Source organism: Botrytis porri (genome assembly GCF_014898465.1).
Source record: "Botrytis porri strain MUCL 3234 chromosome Unknown BPOR_003, whole genome shotgun sequence".
Taxonomy (NCBI): Eukaryota; Fungi; Ascomycota; class Leotiomycetes; order Helotiales; family Sclerotiniaceae; genus Botrytis; species Botrytis porri.
The window spans coordinates 464,087-487,046 of record NW_024066077.1 but is presented as its reverse complement, the minus strand read 5'-3'; the positions used below and the strand labels follow the sequence as shown (position 1 = coordinate 487,046).

Genomic DNA, 22,960 nt, shown 5'->3' with positions numbered 1-22,960 from the left:
ATAACTTTTTGTTTCTATGTGTCTTATTGAGGGAAGGCACCGCACAGCCCAGCCCCACCATTCACTCACCGTCATGTACGAATCAGTAAATAACGAGGGTCGCTAGAACGAACGACTTACATACCATTCTATTTATATTAATTGGGTATCGTTTCTTTCCTTTCTTCGCTATTTGACACGACGCATTTGGATTTTCTCTCTATACATTGTTCGTATGTTGAGGATGTTAAATAGCTAAGCAAATACGCAAGACGAGTCCCTTCGTGTCACTTCTACGAGTATTTGTATCGCAATTATAATAATAACTATTCTGGAAATTCGTCGTATTGACAGACGTCATTGCTATCCCCTACTGACCCGGCAGATTTATCTTGCACTTCTATTTGGATACTCATCAGCCCAACATCATATCTGTTACCCAACAAAATGGGTAAACAAGTGAACTCCAGATATTTCAAGAAGGAAGAGATGGAAGCAGATGCTACAACTAACATTACAGCACCAAGCTTTCGAGGCAAATTGGATCTCTCCTCTTTTACATACTCTCCAAATCCACCTTCACGCCCTCGTCGACAGATTACCCAAATAAATTCCCGGAATCCTTTGTCAAAAACATCAACCTCACAATCATCCCTTTCTCCTTTGAAGCAGGAGTTCCATACCGACGCTCCCAATGTCACAGCAGATTATGAATCAGAATTCGAAAGGAACCGGTTGGAGGCTTCGAATTGCAAATCGCCCGAGCAAGCAACGCATGGAGACGGGAATCACAGAGTTGAATCGTCATATAATGCTGCTGGACGAATCTCCCCAGAAAGAATGAGTGAGCAGCACGATCGACTCATCAAAATGGAGCTGCGGGGCAATTGTACGCCTTCCCCTATAGATTCGCCTATACCGACAAGTGCTCGAAAGAGGCTGCCACCTACATTGTGCCCCGTCGAAGCTCGTAAACATGCAAACACAACACCTTCTCCCCTAAAACGCAAGCTCGAGACACTTTCCGCTACACCAGTAGGCAAATCATCTCCGGCCAAACAACGTCGTTCCCGCGCTGGCGGAGGCTACAAGCCTCCATCCCACTACGCGCATCTCTCTTTTCTCCCCGATGTCATAGCACCCAATCTCCTATGTCTTTTCGTAGGTCTCAATCCAGGTTTGCTAACCGCTCAAGTTGGCCACGCCTATGCACATCCTTCTAATCGTTTTTGGAAAATACTCCATTCATCAGGTTGTACTACTCGACTTTTGAAGGCGGAGGATGATGTAAAGTTACCAGGGTTATATTCTTTAGGAAATACAAATATTGTGGAAAGACCTACAAGAAATGGAGGGGAGTTGTCGAAAAAAGAGATGGATGAGGGAGTGAGTTTGTTAGACGAGAAGATCAGAGTTTATAGACCGGAGGCTGTGGCATTAGTTGGGAAGAGTATTTGGGAAAGTGTGTGGAGAGTAAAAAAGGGGAAGGCTATGGCAAAGGATGAGTTTAGATATGGGTGGCAATCGGAAGAAGAGAATTTGGGAATTATAAAGGGTGAAAATTCTTGGAGAGGAGCCAAACTTTTTGTGGCATCCAGTACGTCTGGTCTAGCAGCATCATTGTCACCTGCGGAAAAGGAGAAGATATGGGGAGAACTGGGGTCTTGGATTGCGCAAAGACAAAAAGAAAGAGATGGGCTAATTGAAGTGAAAGAAGAGATAGAAGACTGTGGCTGAGTTTCCAACCTGAAAGTATACTCATATGTTTGGATTTTTCTTATAGAATTTTGATGTCTTAACTACATCAAGAAACAGAATGTGTTCGGTTACGATACTAAATATCTACATTCTAAGTGTGGGCGATTAACAAAGTTATAAATGCCATTCGTCTCAATAGGGATAGAGAGACTACAGGTTGAGTCTAATTCCCGGACCGAAAGCTATATTATTAGAGTCAATTGGTATATCAACAATACATAATTCACAATCATTCCTCCACATCACAAAATCTCCAACACAACCTTTCCTCTAACCCTCGCACTCTCAATAATCTCAATAGCTCTCTTCCAGCCCTCCGTCTCTTCATTCAACGCATCCTTAATCACCTCCTGAATCTCAATCTTCACATTTCCTCTCTCAGCCAACCCAACTATCTTTTTCAGATATTCGGATTTGGTATGAAAGGATATCACGGCATAACGAGGGCCCCATATGAAACCGGATATGTAACGCCAGATTTGAATGGGGTTTTTGATGAATGTGACGGGTCCGCCGAGACCTTTCACGTCTGTTTTGTCGCCGACGATGGTTGTGTAGGCGCCGTGAGGGTGGAGGAGAGTTTTCTGTGTGGGTGTTAGGTATTAGGGGTAGGAGAGGAAAGGAGGGGGGAGGAGGAGGCTTGAGATCTGGGGGAGGGGTGAGAGGACACACATAGGAGGGAATGAGGTCTGTTCCTCCCACACAATCTATTAGTAGATCGTATTCTGTTGAAGTAGTCTTACTCTCGAGTAACGTTTGCAAAACTGGCTGGGAGGTATAGTCTATTATTTCATCTGCTCCTAGAATTTTAACATACTCGATATTCTTCGAGGAGCAGATGGCTGTGACGTGACAGTCGTAGAGGGTTTTAGCCACTGGAGATGCGTTAATATCATTTTATTGTATCTCCAAAAAAGATCTAAATATCGAGTGAGGAAACACTCACGTTGAACAGCCCGTGAACCACATCCTCCGGATGCTCCTCGTACAATTACTTTTCTCTGCGAATTACCCCTAGCTGCGGGAAGCCAGTCCAAAGCCGCAAACATGGTTAATGCAACAAGAGGTATTGATGCAGCAGCTTCATGAGATAGAGAAATAGGTTTTTTGACCACCGGATCTGAAGCTGGATTGACAGCAATGTATTGACTGAAAGTTCCTTGGCCGAACTATTCCTATCAGTAATAGATTCAACTCAACCATTTACTTCCCTAACTAAACCCTTCCCGAGCTATCTATGACCACATCTAAATCACGATTCCCAAGCCAACAAGTCACAAAAAAGCAAGTAGACGAATGAACATACAACTTGAAACAACAATCCAAAGACTTCATCTCCAATAGACCAATTCCCTTTCACCTGATCTCCAATGGCTACAATGGTGCCGGAGAAATCACGTCCCATGCCTTTGGAGCCAGAGACTACGGATATTATGCCAGCACGCCATAATTGTGTATCGACAGGATTTATAGACGCGAAATGGATTCTTATTAGGAGAGTTTTCGGAGTTTGGAGTGAAGAGATATCTTGTTCCCTCAATGGTCAGAGGGCCCGCAAGGGTACTGAAGCGTAGAGCTTTGTAGGTTGAAGGAAGAGATGTCATGGTGAAAATCATGAAGACCCTGATACGTGATATAAATATTGTTGGTGTTGCCAGGGCCTCACGATGGTTTCATTTCCTTGTACGGTCTTGGATAAGATGTAACTTGACGATGTACCCTAGATATTCATGTATAATATCGTCATAATCAATGAGAGATGAGGGGAGCTCTCGTATTGGGGTCCGAACGATGTTCTAGGTGCCAAATCCGAACAGCCCAAAAATCGAACATAATTTGGATGATTTTGATGATTTTGATAGAAAAATATGACATGCTTGACGATATCTCAATATGAAACTCGAATATAAATTTCGTACAACCATTGCTTCACGTTGAGAATAATCGCATCTCATGTTTGTTTGGTGAATCCTGTATGGTGGACCATTGACACTGACTGACTGACGAGGCTGAAGTGAAGTGTCACTCAAAAAAAGAAGCTCGAACAAAAAAGTTAACCTTACGGTGTAATAGAGACCCTCAAGAAAAACAGCTCGTGGTGGGGCGCAGTTTCAATAATACACCACAACTTTCTTTCGTCTCTCGAAGATCATTGCATTCTTTGATATCTTGTGGAAATACAATCCTTTTTCAATATGGCGTTTGCGATCGAAGTTCCGGGAGAGGCAGCTCCTCTGAATCCTCAACAGGTATATCTAGCCTTGCAATCGGCAGGGTCCTCTCAACAGCAAGCTATCCAAACTGGGACGCAACAGCTAGAAGCTTGGAAGACACAGAGAGGATACTATACTTTACTGCAGGTATTTTCTCCATGCGTTTTGGAATTTGAGCATCCCAACTAATACTCTTGCTTAGGCAGTATATCTCGATAAGTCCCTACCCTCCGAAGTAAGATATCTTGCGGTCATACAGTTGAAAAATGGAATCGATAAATATTGGCGAAAGACAGCCCCAAATGCTATTACTGCGGAAGAGAAAGGAAATATTCGATCACATCTGCTAGAGAGTGGATTCGAGGAATCCGATCCTCAACTTGCTTTACAAAATGCTTTGGTGATTTCGAAAGTAGTCCGAGTGGATTATCCTATGGATTGGCCGGATGTCCTTACAGATTTGATTAGGATGCTGCGAACTGCAAACGAAACAAATCAACTTCATCTACAAAGAGGAATGTTGATATTACTACAGATTGTGAAAGAGTTGGCTACCGCCCGATTAAGGAGATCTCAAACGAGTCTACAATCAGTCAGGCCGGAGATGGTATTCTTGTTGAGCGGCATTTATACACAAAAGGTTTCACAATGGCTTGGTCTCTTAACTGAGAACTCTTCAGGTGGTCAAGGGCTTGCTACAAATGCTATGGAAAACAGTTTGATTGCGATCAAAATCCTTCGACGACTTCTTATTGTGGGTTATGAATTCCCAAATCATGATAAAGATGTTCAACAAATATGGCAACAATCGCAACAACAGTTTGGTCAACTCCTCCAAATAGTAAATGAAGAATCCACAGTTTTGGCATCTCCTGCTAAGGAACTAGCCGAAAAGCACCTCGTACAATTTGCAAAACTACATGTCCAAATGTCAAATACACATCCTGCTGCTTTCGCACTCCTGCCTAATTCTATAGATTTGGTAAGAGGATATTGGGGATTTGTTTCTAAATTTGGAGACTCTTATGGATCAGCAACACAAGATTTCAGTGCCAAAGCGTTGGCAACCGATGATGGATCAAAACAAGATAGACCGATCATGGAAAAATTATGTCTAAAGGGTCTCACGCTATTGCGAGCTTGTCTGAAGATGGTATTTAGCCCAACACAATCCTTCAAATACCGAACCACTGAGATCAAGGAAGAACAGCGACAAGCTGTAGCATTCCTCAAATCGCAATTGCTTTCTGAACAACTAATAGCCGAAATGGCAAGTGTTATCGTTACTAAATTCTTCGTCTTTCGTCAAGTCGATTTAGAAGCTTGGGAAGAAGATGAGGATGAATGGGAGATACGTGAAGAAGGTGGTGGAGACACTTGGGAATTTGAAGTCCGACCTTGTGCGGAAAAGCTATTCATGGACCTCGTCATCAACTTCAAAGATCTTCTAGTGGCACCATTGTTACAATACTTCCAATCGGTTGCAGGTAGTAATGGGCAATCTGTTGTCACCAAGGACGCTGTGTATACTGCCATGGGATTATCTGCTGCTGTTATACATCAAAGCTTTGACTTCGATACCTTCCTTACTTCAACTTTAGTTAATGATGTTCAACAAACCGGTCAAAGCTGGAAGGTACTTCGTCGACGAATTGCTATTCTACTCGGCCAATGGATTCCTGTCAGAATATCACAAGCTAATAGACCATTGGTATATCAAATCTTTCAACACCTACTTAAATCAGAAGATGAAACCAATGATCATGTTGTTCGCATTACTGCAGCTCGTCAATTTAAGGCGATTGTCGATGATTTCGAATTTCACGTTGAACCTTTTTTACCATATGCTCCTGATATTCTTGGTCGCACTATGGCTTTAATTCAAGAGGTTGAGAATACGGAAACCAAATTGGTAATTTTGGAAACGATCAGAATGATTGCTATCAGGTTAGAAACTCATATCTCTCCATATGCAGATCAAATCGTTTCTATTTTACCAGGTCTTTGGGAAGCTTCTGGGGAAGAACATCTTCTGAAACAGGCCATATTAACAATAATGTCTACTCTTGTATCTTGTATGCAAGGTCAATCTGAACGATACCACTCGCTAATCTTACCTCTAATTCAACGCGCTGTGGAACCGGGTTCGGAAATGCAAGTCTACCTTATGGAAGAAGCTCTTGACTTGTGGGCACAAATCCTCGCTCAATCATCATCACCTGCATCTCCCGAGGTTCTAGCCCTCATCGATTGCGCATTTCCTCTACTTGAACTTGGTTCTGATAATCTCCGAGTCATTCTTGGTATCGTGAACGAATATATTCTATTGGCACCAGAAGCTATGCTGGGTGATGCGAATCGACTCCGAATTGTCTCATATATGACCAATTTATTAGGAGTCACAAAACGCGATCTCGCCGGCTTAGTCACAACAACGGTTGAGGGTTTAATTCGTGCTGCTGAAAAATTAGGTTCCAATGGTGTTACACAAATCACAAAAGATCTCCACGAACGTGGGTATACGGAAAAGATCTTCTCGGGACTTCGCGATGCTTGGGAAGCTCATCAAACTACTGGTCCCGAGCGTAAATATCCCAAATTAGATGATGTAGTTGAGACAGATTACTTTACTATACTGGCTCGTATTGCATTAGCAGATCCTGCTGTCTTCGCTAATCTCCTAATGAGTATTGACAAAAAAATTGAAAATATCTGGAAATGGTTAAGTGAAGAATGGTTCCGTCATTTTGACAGTATGGCCAATATCGACAGACAAAAGTTGAGCTGCCTGGCTCTTACACGTCTTTTGGAATTACCTTCTCCAATGACGCCAATCATTCTTTCCAAACTTCAAGATTTCTTCGCGATGTGGACGAGTGTTATTAGTGAGATGATGGCAGGGAGAGATGACATCGGAGGAGATAATTTGGTATGGGGAGAACAACAAGTATTTGAAGGGGAGACTCAGGAAGATAAGAGGAAGAGAGAATGGAATATGGTGGATCCGGTTCATAGGGTTAATGCGTGGGAATTTGTAAAGGCGAGATTGGGCGAGGTGGTGAGAATTTGTGGGGGAGAAGAAATTTTCGAGAGGGAATTCGCGAGTAATGTTGATAGAGATGTATTGGAGGGATGGGGAAAGTTGGGAGAGAAGAGGGAGTTTGATTAGCGGGGTTGGGGTGTAGGTGAGGGTTTGACAGAGATAAGAGATGAGAGATGAGGATAGAGATGAGGATAGAGATGAGGATAGAGATGAAGATTGAGATGAAGATTGAGATCAAAGAAGAGAGAAGAGACAAGAGCTTAAATTTAGGATTATAGATGACAGGTGAGAGATCAAAAATGATAAGAAGCGATGTATGTATGTGATTTCGAGGTAGCACATCGAAGAATATAGCATGCACATGCATTGAGAGATGAACATTACACTCTCCTTCCCCTGAAATGAAGGATTTTAACATTTATCATCCAATGAGATGACTGTGAATGCGTAACATTAGAAATATAAGCGAGATGGCATGGGATTTTCTCGGTTGTGGTTTTATGATATTGTATGATGATGTAGACAGTAGTAGCCTTATTATATCTTCACTCTTCTCGGATTTAAATCTAGATTTGAGCCATATCAGCCATATCAGCCCTGCCAGCCTTGCCATTATTTATCTTTATCGAACTACCAGATTCAATCTGCCTTCTCAAAGTATCTACCTAGGTATATAGGTATAGTGGATAAATCATGACTCGGGAGATAGAAGAAAGATGAATATCGTTATAGAATTGCATTCATTCATTTAATTGATTCCTCCCTCAATCAAACTAACTCATCGACCAAATGGCCCACTAACAACTTCATCCAGCCTCCCATCCCCATTTCCCTCACATCCCTCCTTTCCCTTTCCTTCCCGCTCTCCCTCTCTCACATCTATTTCTATTTCTATTTCTATTTCTATTTCTATTTCTATTTCTATTTCTATTTCTATTTCTATTTCTATTCTATTTCTATTTCTATTTACATAATTCTTCTCCACTCCTCCTCCATTCCCCCACTCTTCCCTCGCCCACCCTTTCCCCTTCCTCCTCCCCTATCTTTTTCTTCTTCTCTTCAAACCAAACTTCTCTAATTCTTGATTCCTAATCTCCACGCGTGATTACATACATTTCCATACTTCCCAATTCCATCATTTTCATTCCATCAGTCATCTCTTCATTCATTCCACCAATCATCCCATCATTCATTCCTTCATTCCTTCATCATGTATTAACCTAATCTATCCAATCCAAACAAAACAAAGGTATCGAGGAAGCGAGAAACGAGAAAGGGAAAAAAGGCATGATGTGACGCAATGCAACGCAACGCAATTCGAGGAGGGTATGTAAATGAAAGAAAGAAATACGGCAGAAAATACAAGAAAAACAATAATGAATAAATCAATAAAACAAACAATCCAGCCAACACCCTGCTCAAACCCCATAAAGCGAAAATGCATTCATTCATTCATTCAATCATGAGAATCATATCCAACACCCTCCTCTCTCCTCCCCTATTTTCCCCTGTTTTCCCTCCCTCATGCCCGACTCTCCACCCCCTAGTGAAACTCCAACCTCACAATACTAAACAGCATATTCTGCAACACGTGCACCATAACGACCACTCCCGTCGGCAACAACTCCGGCCACGCGGCCAAATCTCTCTTCCCCTCCGCCGTCACATTGATTTTCCATCCCCACCAGAGAATTCTCCTCGTGATCCAGCCCGCTACAATCTCACATCCCCACGTCACAATTGACGCGTAGAACGTGAGGCGAAAATCGTATTGGGGGGGTGTGTTTAATGGGGGAGTACCAGAAGATGGGAGATGATGAGGAAAGTGTGGCATGGAGGGGAAAAGTTTGTGGGTAATAGAGGAGAGAGTTTGGTTTGTTGGTGGAGAGATTGGAGTATCGAAGGCGAAGTAAGGGTATACGTCTTTATTAGCGCCGTAGTGCAGAACCAAGATGCTTCCGAGAAAAGTAAGCATTGAGACGTTTTCGGTCAAGCCGCGGAGGAAGATATTTCGAGTGCAGAATTTTTGATAGGCGGTATATGATTGACCGTTTAAACCGAGGAGTGTGAGAAGCGAATGAAAAGGTGCGGAGATTGTGAGTGGGGCGAGGAGAATCAGGAAGGAAGAGGACATTATTTGGAGGTAGATGAATTGTTGTGGTGATCGAAGACGAGCATATAAAGCGCGGACATAGGTTTGATAGGTGAGAGCGAAGTAGCTTAGGGAACCTGTTAGTAATCTTTGAAGAAACATACAAAAATTGGGAATCTTACAGTTTAAAAACCCAACCAAGGGGGTAACTACCTACTCTTTCTCCCTCGTTACCCCCTAAAATCCACCCGCATAACCCATCCAATAAATGAACCGTTACAACCCAACTATAAACATATACGAGCGTTTCAATCGTGCTATGCGGCAATGTTCGCAAATAGATCTCTGCATAAGTTTCTCCCAACAGGTAAGTCAAAATACCTATTAGCAGAGCCGAACAAAACCACATAAATCTCACAAAACTTGCTGGCAACCAACGTTTTCTCAACATACGTTGAGCATCTCTTGATCGATAAATATCATCTGATGCTAAAGCCACCTCTAGAGAAGCATTTGGGTCAAAAGTACTTTGACTTCGAATAACATTTGCTCTTCGTGGTCGATCCCTTGCATTGATTGTATCAGTATCACCTGTCCACCATGAAGAAGTAAAAAGTCGTTGAGTTTCCGAAAGAGGATTACGTAAACCGAGATGTCGTTCATGATTAAGGAGGATGGCAAATGCAACTAATAATGGCATTGCCATGGCGAAGAATGTCCAGCATATCCACGCTGTATTGTGTGATGTGATATATCGAAGTTCGGGAATGCAGTAAAAAGGTATTGGAGCTGCTATTGACATTGCGGCAATAATAGAGACTGTCAGGGGAAAACCAAGACTTTTAGGCCACCTAAAACATGTTAGTGTATATACTGGTTAGATCCAACAAGCTCAAATATACCAATTCAGCGAATAAATGTTGAAGACTTTCGTAATCCACATTAATGCTGTTATATTATAGAAACCATAATATACGAATAGAAAGAACCAAAAGTTAATTTCAACTCTGGCTTCTCCGTGACCTGGAATCTTGTGGCCAAAGATGGCCAATGGTGAATCCACTATGTTGTCGTCATCTGGAATTTCGTATTGTGGAAATGGTATCGCACACCATGCAACAGCCTGGTATTCTCGAATGGTTAGTAAAGTTTCTTCAATATATCTGTACATCCGCAACTTCTTAAGAAAAAGAGAAATAAAAGATGACAGCTTTTCCGTATAAAGTTGAATGACGCTCCGCTGGCCCTCCGGGGGCCACTGCCGTGGAGGCCGACTAGCATATTATAAGGAAACTCTCGAGCGCAGCGAGCTATGGGGGTTTGGGGGCTAGCCCCCATCATCATCTGCCCAATAGAAACAATGGCGCGGGTGCAGAATAGTAGAAGGTGGGATAATAAAGAGCAGAGGCTTTGGCATTAAGGAATTCCCACCCATATTATCTCCATATTTCTTTACCCACCCAAGCCACTACAGCATAGGTAGAAGAGTAGAAGATGGGATATTAAGAACCGTAAGGACATTGTTCTAGAAGCATTGCTTCATCCACCCAATCTTGCGCTCGTAAAGATCCCCTTATAAACCAAACATTTATGTCCCTCGCTTCACTCGACAAGCCGGTATCCCCTCGTTTTGCACCGCCTAGAAATCCGCATTCCCGTCTCTAAACCCAAAAAACCAAAGAGACCTCTTCCATATCACTCACCAAAACACTCGGCGCCCCAACCAAAACTCCCCATCTCCACCACCACCTCTCCACACACCCCGCCACACTCCTCTGCTTCGGCTCTATCCAGGTATCTCTAAACTCTCCTCCCCATTTCCGCACTCTGCCTCTCCACCCATATACACCCCCCCTCCTCCTCCTCATCCCCATCACAATAATATCCATCCACTCCTCCCTCGTCCCCCTCATCTCTGCCTCCGAACGCGCCGCCAAACCCATCGATCGAAAACCCTAAGAGAGATTTCCTGCGCGTGCGCCCATTCGTGGTATATACATTTGGTACTGCGCGGAAGCGGCCTAGTAGGGGAGAGGATTCTGTTTGGAAGCGGTCGCGTCCTTGGTCGAAGGTGAAGAAGGAAGGCATTTATTTATTTATTTCTTGTGGGTGATTCCATGAGATGGGTAAGGGTATCAGTATCGGATAGGAAGTAAAGTAGGTAGGTATATAGCTTTCCAAATTCGAACCTCCTGAATGCAAGAGTGGATTGATGAGGTTTGTACCGGTGTGATGTGTATATGTATGTATGTATGTATGTATGTATGTATGTATGTATGTATGTATGTATGTGTATCGTGAGAAGTTGTAATTGTGACTGTAATCGTAACTGTATATTGTATTATCGAATCCGAATCCAACTTTCGTATACGATAGGAAAGAAACAAAATAAACAATACCAGCCCCAACGAAGCGGAGACCCTTATGTATGCGCAAGGAAAAGATCGTGAAATGTATGTATAGGTACCGGTAGGTATATGTATACACCCTTGATCTTAGATACCAATCGCAAATTGCAGACAGAATTCGGTTCCGAGGAAATAACCTTATGGAGAGAAAGATTTTCTCGCGGTAGTAACGTAAACTTATTATTAATTAGATAGAGTGAATATAGAGTTGTTCGTTCTCCCACTCCTCTCCATCGTCTCCCAGGGCTCCCGAGGTTCTCACCGAAAGAAAGAAATTATTTCAACAAGGCTGGCGCCGCAGCCGGGGTGGATTATTTCATGGATTTGTTTATTAACAAAGGAAAGGGTAACTTATGCTGTCTAACCAATCAAGCTCAAGCTGGGATTGAGAGCATGTAGGGAAATTCTTATTAGTGTGAAGTTTATCTGGGATGGATTTCCTTTATCGGTGAGAGCTTGCTTGATTGATTTGATCACTGGTGGATTTGATGGATGGATTGATGGATGGATTGATAGATAGATGGATTGATAGATAGATAGATAGATGGCTTGAGCTTAACTTTATGAGTTTTCGAGTGACTGGTGTGTAGGTAGACTAGTAATGGCTTCTCTCGGTACTAGACAAATGAAGAAGAAAAAGTGGGATTTTGGAGGGGTCAACCGTGAGAGAATGGTGAAGTGGGATGAGGCCTGATGATATGATGTGATTGTGTGAATTATTGGAAGATTGGCAAATTGAGATGGGATGGATGGGGTGAGTGAGTGAGTTGTGTTGTGTTGTGTTGTGTTGTGATATGTGTTGATGTTGTGGGTTCGGTGGATATATAAGGTTGCATCTTTCGAGGGATGGATGGAATTACACTGCGAGATGGCAAATATACTAGGTGGCATAGAAGAAATTATGGGTAGAGGAAAGGAAGGGGAAAGGGAAAGGGAAAGGGAAAGGGAAAGAATAAGAATAAGAAGAGGTAATGATACTTTGATTCACAGATATGGCTTTGAGGTTATCTGAAGATGTGTAGATGTATAGATATATAGAGGTGAATATGTGAGCGTATGAAATGATAGATACTCAGATGATATATATGATGTTGTAGATAGCTGGGATTGAATGTATGAATTTCGCTTTGGATTTGGCCATATTTCTGCTCTGTTCCCATTCCTACATCCATTCCTTGATACATCTATCCCAAACTCAAATACTATTCAAATCGATATTAAGATATCATTTGATCTAAATCAATATCCCTACTCATATCTTCGCTGAAGACTCTTCGCTGCATACTCTCCGCTGAATGAGTGTATCCAATCCAAGATACAGATATCTGGCACTCTTATGCAAAAGTCCTCCCTCTCATAATGAAACCATTTCCCCCTTTCTGGTTCACCTCCTCGTGCAATCAACCCGCCTCATCATGTATAATGCAATGCTGTCTATGTGATGAACATTCCCTGGTCCCCTCAACCAACGCCCAACAACATGTTTCGTGACTTTTGATTCCCACTCCCTCACGAGTATTTAATCGCGTAATAATGTTACGACGGGAGCGGAAAGTTTGTCACGTCCCTTCAAGAAATCCAATTCCAAAATAAATAAATATCCCATACAATGTCCGCCGAGTTGTTGGACAAGTTTTCCGGCAGCTTGAGCACTTCCTCCTAGAATCAAATATTAGTATGTATGTTCATAATCGTATTGATACTCGTCAGGATCATTCATTCCACAAGTCTGTGTAAATGCTTATGGGTGATTGATCGACCGGATAAACCTTACCAGTAGCAATGATATCGTCTACAACCAAAACCGATTGTCCTGGTTTAATAGCATCCTTTTGAATTTGGAAATAATCCTGACCATACTCCTTCTCGAAGCTAGCCTCCTCCGTTGGACCCGGCAACTTTCCTCTCTTTCTGACGGGAGCAAATCCAGCACCTAATCTCAAAGCCAGCGAGGGACCAAACAGAAATCCTCTGGCATCCAATCCCACAACCACATCTGGTTTCTTTCCTCCATTTACCAACAAGACTTGCAATTCGAGAGCGCGGATTAAAGATTCGTGAAGCTCGTGGTTAGCGAAGAGCGGCAAGATATCGACGAAATCGATGCCCGGAATGGGAAAGTCGGGGAAGTTTCGCAGGGCCTTGCGTAATTTTAAGGTGACGCTGGAGAGTTCGGTGGAACGGGTGGTGGACTCGGACTCTCGTCTCTGGGAGGCATCTTGGATTTCTTCAGTAGGCTGGGAGGTGGGAAGTGGTTGATTTGACTCTGGGGATTGTGGGGAAGTCGACATGGTGAAGAGAGAAGAGAGAAAGCAAGAAAAGGGAAAAGGGAAAAGGGAAAAAAGGATGGTACGTGATGTATTTTGGTTGGGTATAATATAATAATACGGACCTAGGTACCAGGCAAGAAATTTGATTAACTCGAAAGGAAAAAAAAAATCAAAAAAATCTTTAATAGGAAGATGCGAAAAATGCGAAATGCGGCGACCCTCGGGAAACTACTGGTTAGATTGGGTTTTGGAGGGGTAAGGTTGTGTGTGTGAACTAATCACATAATACCACTAGGGATGGGAAGGACTAGGGCATCTTATGACAGGGACTAGGAAACTCTTCATGCAGAAGATGGTGAAGTGATAGGTGATGGATGGCTGATGGATGGGTGAGTGATAGATGAAATGATAGGTGAGAGACATACATCCCTCTTCCAAATTCAATGCAATGCGGTAAAAGATGGCTTGGTTGCTGGGTGGTTTATCCTGAATCGTGTTTGTATACATACTAGGCGAGCTAGGTTTGTTACATACCGTATATTATGTATGTAGGTATATGTATGTATATATGTATGTGTATGTATGTGTATGTATGTGTATGTATGTGTATGTATGTATGCATGCTGACTGCAAAGTTATCTAGTCTGCTTGTTGTATTCATGGAGCGGTGGACGTTTTGATATTGATATTGCTGTTGAATTAGAAGAGGGGGGGGTTCAATATAAATGGGCATAGTTGAGTGAGAAGAGAGACTGATACTAGATAATTAGAGAATACTAGGTAAAAATAAGTTATTGTCGTCTTACTTTGTCTAGACTGTTACACTTTGATTATCAAATACAATAGATTGAGAAGAGAGAAGGTTGACACAAGCTGTAATAGTAAATAAGAACATATAGGACTAGAAAATTACAAGCTTCTTAGTCTAATTAGCTTGCAATACATAACTATTATTACTATCATCATGAATGAAAGCTTCTTCCTTTCTGTCCACTCCACTCCTCTCCTCTCCTCTCCTCTCCTTTTCTCTCTCCAATAGAGCGAAGCGAAGAAGCCTCCACGGCAGTGGCCAAGCGGAGCGTCATGTATGTATGTACTGTGTGTGTTTTCTGTTCACATGTATAGAGAAAACACTGTAACGATATACTATATGCTGTATCTTTACCTACCTAAATAGATATAAGTATTAGTTCATCATATTTAATAATATCTAGTTTATATGTAGCACTAGACAAGTTATTTGATTTTAAACGGTGAGAAATAGGTCGCTAAAGGATTACTTTGAAAAGATCAGTCAATCGTATACATTCATCTGTTCATCCACTGCTAACAAATCACATACATTTCGAACTCCCTCACAAATGATTTTTTTTATGATGGAGGGGTAATTTTCCCATGGTGGCTTAAGGCTCAAAGTAAGGTAAGGTGAAGTGGGTTGAACAGGACAGGAAAGGATAGGATAGGATAGGATAGGATAGGATAGGACAGGATTGAAATGATATCCATATCCTTCTTTCTTCATTTATTGGATTACTCATCCATTCATGCCACCCTCCATTCGAACGATCAAATTAAAAGTCCGTTAGCTAGCCGTTGATATATTTCATTAACTTTAACTTTGACTTTGACAGCGCACCCCCTTTTCCTTTTCAGACCGATAGAAAAGATATCACTAATTGGCATGGCATGGCATGGCATGGTTGCATCTTTCCCAGTATTCTACCTGCATAAGTCACCTTGCTCTATTTATATTTACGAATAAAAGTGACATACGAAGTCACAAGTAAGTAGACCCGTTGAACTGAAATCACAACAAACCTTTCCCCACGCTTTCATTTGATATGATATGCTCCCTCTACCTAGTGTTACAACCTCCTTCGTACATTTCGTATGCATCTCCATCGAGATCTGTTGGGATTTGACATTCATTCCCTTCCTCTTCCGATAGATGGATATCAAGTTGGAGCTATCACATAATCCAGGTATTCCAACAATTCTCGGTCTGACTCGGATGAGTCGAATCACTCGATGGAGTAGACACTTTTGCCTTTTGCCTATTTTTATCATCGAATCTATGCCTACCTAGGTAGCTCATGGCTATATCAATCTATTCGGACCTACCATTTATTCATGCATGTTATCTCTCTAACCTTATCAAGATGTTTTGAGCCGCTTCATTCGTAATCTCACTCTATGTAAGATACTATCTATTCATCCATCTATTCATCCATCCATCCATCCATCATCTTTTTCCCTCTCGTTTCCACAAGTCTCCAAGAGAAGGACTATGTTTGTGTTGGTGAGAGATTGGGTGTAGAAAAGAGAAACGTATTGGTATTGGGTTTCTATCACTAACCTAAACTTGATGAGGTGATATTAAAACCCAATCATAAACCCAAAAGGAAGGAACTGGATGCACATCGTCTTGATGTGTAACCATCCCTCAACATCTCCCCCTCTCTATTGCCTGGTGTGGCTGAACGGGAAGAAAATACTTGCTAAATAATGGATAGTTGTGGATATCTTCACATGTTTTGACGATGATTAACCTTGAGGGAGAGAGAGGAGGTTATATAAAATCATTTCGATATAGAACATCTTCACTAGCCAAAAACATGAAAGGGTAAGACTACTCCGTACATTATCACTAGATAAGTTGGTAGAATTTGGCACAATCTTTCAATATCTTGAACTTCATGTTACCTATATTATATATTCATTCTTCCTTTCAATTTGTCATTTCACTGCTGGAACCCCCGCTTAACTCACAACATGAAGTCCTTCATCCAGCAGACTTCTGTATGTCAAATCATCTCCATACATGCTACGCCATACTATCCACGTCAGGAAAAAGAGTGACGACGTACTATCCTTGGGTTTCCACAACACCACATGTTAAAGCGCGACATCGTCCGTAGTGTGAATTTGGATCATTCTAGGCTTATCGATAAGATATTCCTCTATCTTTCTTGACCGCTCATATTACGCACTTTACCATGTAGAACTCGATTAATAACGGTTAGCATGTTGTTATGTACAGTAGCATGCTATCCGGAAGAACACGAACGTCTCGCAGCACGAGGGGTACCTTACCTTGAATGAGAAAATTATTTTGGCCGGAAATGGCAACGATGAGTCTAGATTGAAAGTTTAAGAACCACACTTTGTTCGGACTCTCAATCGGTGTTTCTTTTCTTTTACTCTAGGATTCAGAATCCACGTGTCTAACTATCTATCTATCTGTCATCTGAAATCCAGAACAATCGTCGGTGATTCAACCATTAGAACGAATCATCTCCCTCACCCATTACGGAGTGTCTCGTTTTTTCGACAAGTCGGGTAATCACTACACAGTGTATAGTACGGAGTCCTTCCATATATTATCCTCTTGGTCTCTATAAATATAGATTGACAATATGTTGGAACTCTAGAACTGTTGTATAACTCGATACTCGAAGATGTATGGAATGGAACTCGGAAACCCAAATTCGGACCTTGAAATTTACCCGGGATAGTAACCTTGAGCTACATACCAGTCAAATCACAAATCAACATAACATCACACAACACAACACGAACTCGGCAAACGAAAAGTAGACACTAGATACCTACTTGAACGTTGAACGTGAACCGTCGAATCGCGGTGGAGACGAGACTCGATGCCATGCATCCGTACTTACATACAAGTAGTACAGTACTGTACAGTACCTGCAGAGATGTTCACGCTAGTGCTTTATTTCCAACATGATGTACCTTTATTGGCCTGAAGATGTTGAGTCCACATCTGGTGTGTTTGTAGCCAATACCTATCTATCTACCTACCTACCTACCTACCTATCTACATACTTCATTGCAGTACGCAGACGGGGAGTTGCATTAATTCGAGTGGGCAGTATTCCGAGTGGTTCGATAGGTGCTGGCGGTGTGAGGGTTTGTTTAAGCCGTGAGTGAGTGTGGTTGAAATTATTGGGGAGATTGGAGTTTGGCGAGGTTTACAGGGTGCGTAGATAGATGGAGATGCAATGGATGATGAAATTTTGATGATTGATGGTCGAGAATCGAAATTGGTGGTTTCATTATGTGCATACGTTTTTCAACATGCTTTCAACTGGTTGAGTATATCTTCAGAAAGGGGTGAACTATGGTCGCCGTTGAGTCACCTGCTTTCTCTGCAGGAAAAGAGATTAAAGGCTATAACTATGGTGGGATAGCCTATATTACTTGAGTGAAAATCTTTCTGCCGTTGACTCCAATCAACTTTTGCTCGTTTAATTAAGACGTCGTTTCGATCAAGTGTCTGTCTAGCTGCCATATACATAACTATTACCACGAACATCTCGGCAAAATGAAATACAATATGGTAATATGTACTTAATGATGGAAGTCTGTAGTAAAAATTTGGTATCGGGATATGATACTTGGGTATTCATTACTTGGTTGGAAACGGCTAGTTCGAGGATTTAGTAACGGTGTGTTAAAAACATAACCATCCCCTAGCTACATTGTATGCATTTATTATTTGCAATCATAGGTACCTACCTAGATAAAGGCAAGAAAAGCTCGGTAGCAGGACCAACCATCCATCCCTCCATACATTCACCAGCTATCCATTAATGCGATCTCCTAGAAACCCATCTCATCGTAGCTGAAAACGAAAGTACCTACTCCTCGACTCGCTAGTGTTAGTCACTACCTACTTATTGTTTCTACATTTTTGTATCATTACAAACGGATATGGATATACTCTTGCAAACCTGCTCGAAATCGAGTGGAAAGGTCTAGCGGATAATATATCAGTGACCCGAGGGAATGGTGGTGATTGGTATGACACACATATCCCATTCTACTGTATTCTGTTACGAGTTACACGTTACAAGAAGGATGGGATAATTAGGTATTTATATATCTACATACCCGCAAATCTCGAATCTTACAGTATGTCTAGAAATCCCTCTAACTTCTGATGAGCCCGAGAAATATTTGGAAGTCTGAAAGACGAGGATAGGAAAGATGGGGTTTGGATGGATGTATTGTTTGTGTAGTGCTATAATTATCCGTGATGATCATTTCTCCTAGGGGTAGATGAGTGAGTGAGCTTGATTGTAGGAAAATATAGTAGTGAAAAATGGAATACGAAGAGGAATGAGGAAAGATGAAAGGGGAAAGGGGAATGCGGGAAATATTACGGGATTAGATGGGAATGAAATAGTATGTGCCGAAGAGGATGGGAAGTAGATAGACGGATGGGTTTGGGATGATTATGATGGGGTTGGGGTTGGTGATAATGGTGGTGCTGTGTGGTGGTGTCGTGTGATGGGTGAGGTTTTGGTGGGATTTAGGGAGTTTAACGGAGGGAATTCCAGGGAATAATTAAACTGTCTAGATTAAATAGTTGAGTAGTTGAATAGTGATTTGGTTCGAGGGTGCAGGATTGGAGTATGAATTCTGGGGATATTATTGTGTAACATGATCGTTTCTTGTCCATTGTGAGCACGAAGTTTTATGGATAAGAGAATGTCGCTGTGATGGAGGCATGTACTGAGGATCTGTTTTTTTTTTTTTTTTTTTTTTTTTTTTTTGAGAATGCATTTTTGGTTGACTGACTAACTTATCTACTGTACACATATTCTTACTTACAACTAGTTCTTGGGATTTGCTCAATGTTCATAATTGAATCCACATCATGCTAATAAGTTGAAATATAAATGAAAGCCAGAAAATACATAGACAGCGTATTTCATACCCAACGATTCCCAAGCCCCTCCTGAAAACGAATTTCTTTCTCCGACTGAATCTTGCATTCGATATCAAGGGAAACCCATGATATCAAATAGAAATATCTGCTGCCTGCTAGATTACATTCGCATCTCTATCTCTTCCTCTTTCTTGACCCTCTTTTCTTTAGCAATGGAATGACTAGGACGAAGATCTCTGGCACCGAAACGACTGGGGCTTCAGCAGGTTTTCCTGGCTTGGGGAGCTCTACGGCTTTTCCTAGTGACAGGAGTTGAAGCTCCACTTGAGACCATTAGAAAAACGAACCGACTACACATACATTTCCTGGAATATTTGCCGGGGTAGGTTCTTTAGTTTCGGAAGAAGCTAGATTGGGAAAAAGTAGTTATCGTGGCTGCGATGAATTTGTTGCTGAGAAGGGAGTGAAAAATGATTTGGTTATTCGCGTTTTTGACCTAAGCTGCGTGGAAGCAATGATCGTTAAGCGGAGATCAACACCGGCGATTAATCACAACTAAGGTAGTGTAGATTGAAGTGCCTGCCGTGGTGGCGAGAGAAGTGTGGGTGGTATGAGCGAGGATCAGAAGAATTCTGAGGTGCGAGAATAGCCGAGTGCTCTTCCTCCTCAGCCTCATCAAGGTCAAGTGGAAGACAATCTTCGTTGTCGAAGTCATCGTGGTTCAAAGGGATGCCCCGCGCGTCATGATCATCAGATCGCTCGTCCATCTGAAGCATATAGAGCATCGCACTTGGAACATTCCGCTTCCTGGAGATAGTATTCGCCGTTCTTCTCGGTACTTCATCTCTCCCCTCTGGCTTCATAATTGGCATCTTACCCAGCTGTAACTTCCTCGCCCGCCACTCTCTCTGGACTGGTGAAAGGAACGGGGTCCTTTCCCCTCGTTGTAGGCTGTAGACTGAGAAGAATGAAGTGCGAGGCGGAGGAATCCATCGACTCGGAACGGTTCATGGAGACCCGGCAATATAGCCTGGTGCACCGACAGGCCCTGGGGAGCCGCCAACATTGATTTTGTCGGCGGTTCTCCTCAGGGTACCCGCTGGAACCGCACCGCAACACGAAATTTGCTGTTTGATACAGCATATTCTAAAGACATTGAAGAGGATGATTGGAAGCATATCAGCTCTCATGAGAGAACACGAGTTTGTGAGATTCCTACCAAAGAACAGGTACGGTACGGTACTAAAAGATGATCAAGCGAAGAGCATGATCTCCGAAAACGTTCACCATAGCATCTTGTTCATCTCCCAGCAGAGCACCGATATTAAAAACTGGAAAGCGACCGGAAAATATCCGCCTGGGCACTTCCGGTCTCATTCATCAAGGATTTGGCCATATTCCAAAGGAAAATAGCTTCGTATGATTTGTGAGCAAATCCTTGTGGAATAGTGTGTATTCCGGACAATTGACGACGAACTTGACGACCGCAGATTTTTTCGGCGGCAAGTTTTTGTCGCTTCTTTAAAGATTGCACGATTGGTGAAAATCGTAGTTTGAGGGTTTTATGAACAACTGAAAGGCAATTGCCGGGAGCTGCTTTCCGCAGCTGCAATCGTAAAGAAGGTGAGTTGACTGCATTTAGACCCGAGGGACAAGCATGTGGCTGTTATTGCGCAAATGGACTAGGAACGAACGGCAGACAGGGCAGCACCAGTCCTGCGAGAGCAGTCGACGAGGTGTATGCGATCTCCAGAAGATCGTATGAAGGCGTTGGGAACCTCAGTGAACGGAGACACAGCCGCCACCAGACCTGCGAGAGCAGGTCGACGAGGCTCGCGATATCGCTTCATTACTTTGCTATATCGCCGCTAATCGCCGTGGATGAAATGCTTGTCCACGATGTCCGCGCTATGCTGGAAACTTGATGAAGGCGTTGGGAACCTGGACGAATAGGAACACAACAGCCACGAGCTCTGCGAGAGCTGTCGTGAGGTGATTCTGATACCGATAAAGGCAGGCAGAGCACACACCTGCGAGAGCTGTCGCGAGGTGAAATTGACCATCGTGGAAACTTTTGAGATGAAGGCGTTGGGAACCTGGCGAAGGGGAACACGATAGCCGCCAGCTCTGCGAGAGCAGTCGACGAGGTGCACTCAATATTCGTACCAAATTCTTGAGAATAAGGTTTTGTGAGAGTACATGGAAAGTGGTCCGCGCACTATCATTTGCAGCTTAATGGTGTTGGTGCCAAGAAAGTTGATTCTAAATTCTGATAGGGAGGTGCCACGTTTCACAGCAGATGATGTAGTAGCTTGAAAGGTTGCTATCTATGGTTAGTGATATAACGAACATGAACGGGAGAAGAACAAACCTTGATCTCAACACACTTACTGCGACCGTGCGACGACGTTATGATTCACAAACTGACATCTTTGTGATAATTGTCTTCGGAATTGGTGCAGCGGATGTAGGTTCAATTTCGTTGCCTGGTGTGCATATGCTTGCTAAGATTAACATTAGTCATAATGACTTTAGAAAGAACGAGGTTTGTACTCAATTCACTGATGGAAGGAGTGAAGGTTTGATCTTACTTACGTACAACAATCAAATCGCATTGCATCATCGAGTTGACATAGAGAGATGACACGGCTCTGATTCAAAAGAAGACAGCTATATAATGAGCGTTTGGAAGTAAACCCTTGGACTTGATCTCATACCATAACTTTTGGCATTTTTAGTGTATTGATTAAAGTCGGCTTATGTTGAGCACCCGAGATACCTTGGTAGACTTTTCGGAGTTTCAATGAGAGGATGGGATTGTAATACGTGAAGATTATTCGCATTGAAATACCAAGTAGTAGTAATGGATATACTGCCATGAATAAAAACTCAATAGAAAGCAATTTCAAGTTGGGGTTGAGAGGAGGTATTAAAGGAGGAAGAAATGCGCTAGTCAAGGCTAGAAAAGCACTAGTCAGGTCTAGCTTTTCTAGCTGGACTTTAGGTAGTTGAAGAGAAAGCCAAAAAGGCAATTCTTTGAAAGAAAGGGATTTCAAACTTCAATAAACAATTATTTAGAATTAAAAGTTTGTGGGATTATTTCAGAACTAATATTCCTGCTTAGTCGGGAATTCAAAGACTCTGACTGGACACATCTTGTATACCCTCGAGGGTATCCTTAGCCCAGACAGAGTTTTTACTAGAACGGTTTAAACCAACTTCTTAATACTTCTTTGAGCTTCCAATCCTCTTCTCCCTCACTAACACACTCATGTTTCTCTTTATAGACGCTTATTGTCAAGTCACACTTTTTGGTAAGATTATTTCTTCTTCCACTTTCAAGATCTTCCCATCAATACTATTCCATCTTTCATTCACATCAAAGCCTTCTTTATCAATTGAGAGAGTTTGATTCTGACTCCAGATCGAGATAGAGAGGATCTTTCCAGCAATTGGGCCATGGTCATGCGGCTTTACAAGCTGAAAATGACTTCACTGAAAG

The 22,960-nt window shown here is 42.3% G+C and overlaps 7 protein-coding genes across 7 annotated transcripts; 2 read left to right on the top strand and 5 right to left on the bottom strand.

The window, feature by feature from the left end:
* Positions 1 to 125: 125 nt before the first annotated feature.
* EAF01_002235 (uncharacterized protein) lies at positions 126 to 3,809 on the bottom strand. The gene is made up of 4 exons (XM_038910487.1): positions 3,044 to 3,809; positions 2,684 to 2,906; positions 2,410 to 2,612; positions 126 to 2,321 (listed from the first exon to the last, which is right to left on the bottom strand). The coding sequence occupies exons 1-4, from the start codon at positions 3,140 to 3,142 to the stop codon at positions 1,980 to 1,982; spliced, it is 867 nt and encodes a 288-aa protein (XP_038773409.1). The 5' UTR covers positions 3,143 to 3,809; the 3' UTR covers positions 126 to 1,979.
* On the top strand, positions 427 to 1,716 carry EAF01_002236 (uncharacterized protein; the record flags this gene model as incomplete). Its single annotated transcript, XM_038910488.1, has 1 exon — positions 427 to 1,716. The coding sequence occupies one exon, from the start codon at positions 427 to 429 to the stop codon at positions 1,714 to 1,716; it is 1,290 nt and encodes a 429-aa protein (XP_038773410.1).
* Positions 3,810 to 3,932: 123 nt separating the features above from the next.
* On the top strand, positions 3,933 to 7,119 carry EAF01_002234 (uncharacterized protein; the record flags this gene model as incomplete). The annotated part of the gene is made up of 2 exons (XM_038910486.1): positions 3,933 to 4,097; positions 4,153 to 7,119. The coding sequence occupies 2 exons, from the start codon at positions 3,933 to 3,935 to the stop codon at positions 7,117 to 7,119; spliced, it is 3,132 nt and encodes a 1,043-aa protein (XP_038773408.1).
* Positions 7,120 to 8,493: 1,374 nt separating this feature from the next.
* EAF01_002233 (uncharacterized protein) lies at positions 8,494 to 11,173 on the bottom strand (the record flags this gene model as incomplete). The annotated part of the gene is made up of 5 exons (XM_038910485.1): positions 8,494 to 9,212; positions 9,268 to 9,936; positions 9,988 to 10,208; positions 10,789 to 11,040; positions 11,084 to 11,173. 5 exons carry the CDS (start codon positions 11,171 to 11,173, stop codon positions 8,537 to 8,539), a joined length of 1,908 nt encoding a protein of 635 aa, XP_038773407.1. The 3' UTR covers positions 8,494 to 8,536.
* A 1,329-nt stretch (positions 11,174 to 12,502) lies between these two features.
* On the bottom strand, positions 12,503 to 13,784 carry EAF01_002232 (uncharacterized protein; the record flags this gene model as incomplete). The annotated part of the gene is made up of 2 exons (XM_038910484.1): positions 12,503 to 13,152; positions 13,268 to 13,784. 2 exons carry the CDS (start codon positions 13,782 to 13,784, stop codon positions 13,013 to 13,015), a joined length of 657 nt encoding a protein of 218 aa, XP_038773406.1. The 3' UTR covers positions 12,503 to 13,012.
* Positions 13,785 to 20,003: 6,219 nt separating this feature from the next.
* EAF01_002231 (uncharacterized protein) lies at positions 20,004 to 20,321 on the bottom strand (the record flags this gene model as incomplete). Its single annotated transcript, XM_038910483.1, has 1 exon — positions 20,004 to 20,321. The coding sequence occupies one exon, from the start codon at positions 20,319 to 20,321 to the stop codon at positions 20,004 to 20,006; it is 318 nt and encodes a 105-aa protein (XP_038773405.1).
* Positions 20,322 to 21,307: 986 nt separating this feature from the next.
* Positions 21,308 to 22,190, bottom strand: EAF01_002230 (uncharacterized protein; the record flags this gene model as incomplete). The annotated part of the gene is made up of 4 exons (XM_038910482.1): positions 21,308 to 21,676; positions 21,883 to 21,958; positions 22,054 to 22,109; positions 22,176 to 22,190. The coding sequence occupies 4 exons, from the start codon at positions 22,188 to 22,190 to the stop codon at positions 21,308 to 21,310; spliced, it is 516 nt and encodes a 171-aa protein (XP_038773404.1).
* Positions 22,191 to 22,960: the final 770 nt, after the last annotated feature.

Excerpts from the sequence above, each read along its gene's own strand:
- EAF01_002235 (XM_038910487.1), bottom strand. The coding sequence starts at position 3,142 with ATGGGACGTGATTTCTCCGGCACCATTGTAGCCATTGGAGATCAGGTG. Across the intron at positions 2,907-3,043 it reads TTGGATTGTTGTTTCAAGTT|TTCGGCCAAGGAACTTTCAG; the intron begins GTATGTTCATTC and ends TGATAGGAATAG. Across the intron at positions 2,613-2,683 it reads TGGTTCACGGGCTGTTCAAC|TGGCTAAAACCCTCTACGAC; the intron begins GTGAGTGTTTCC and ends ACGCATCTCCAG.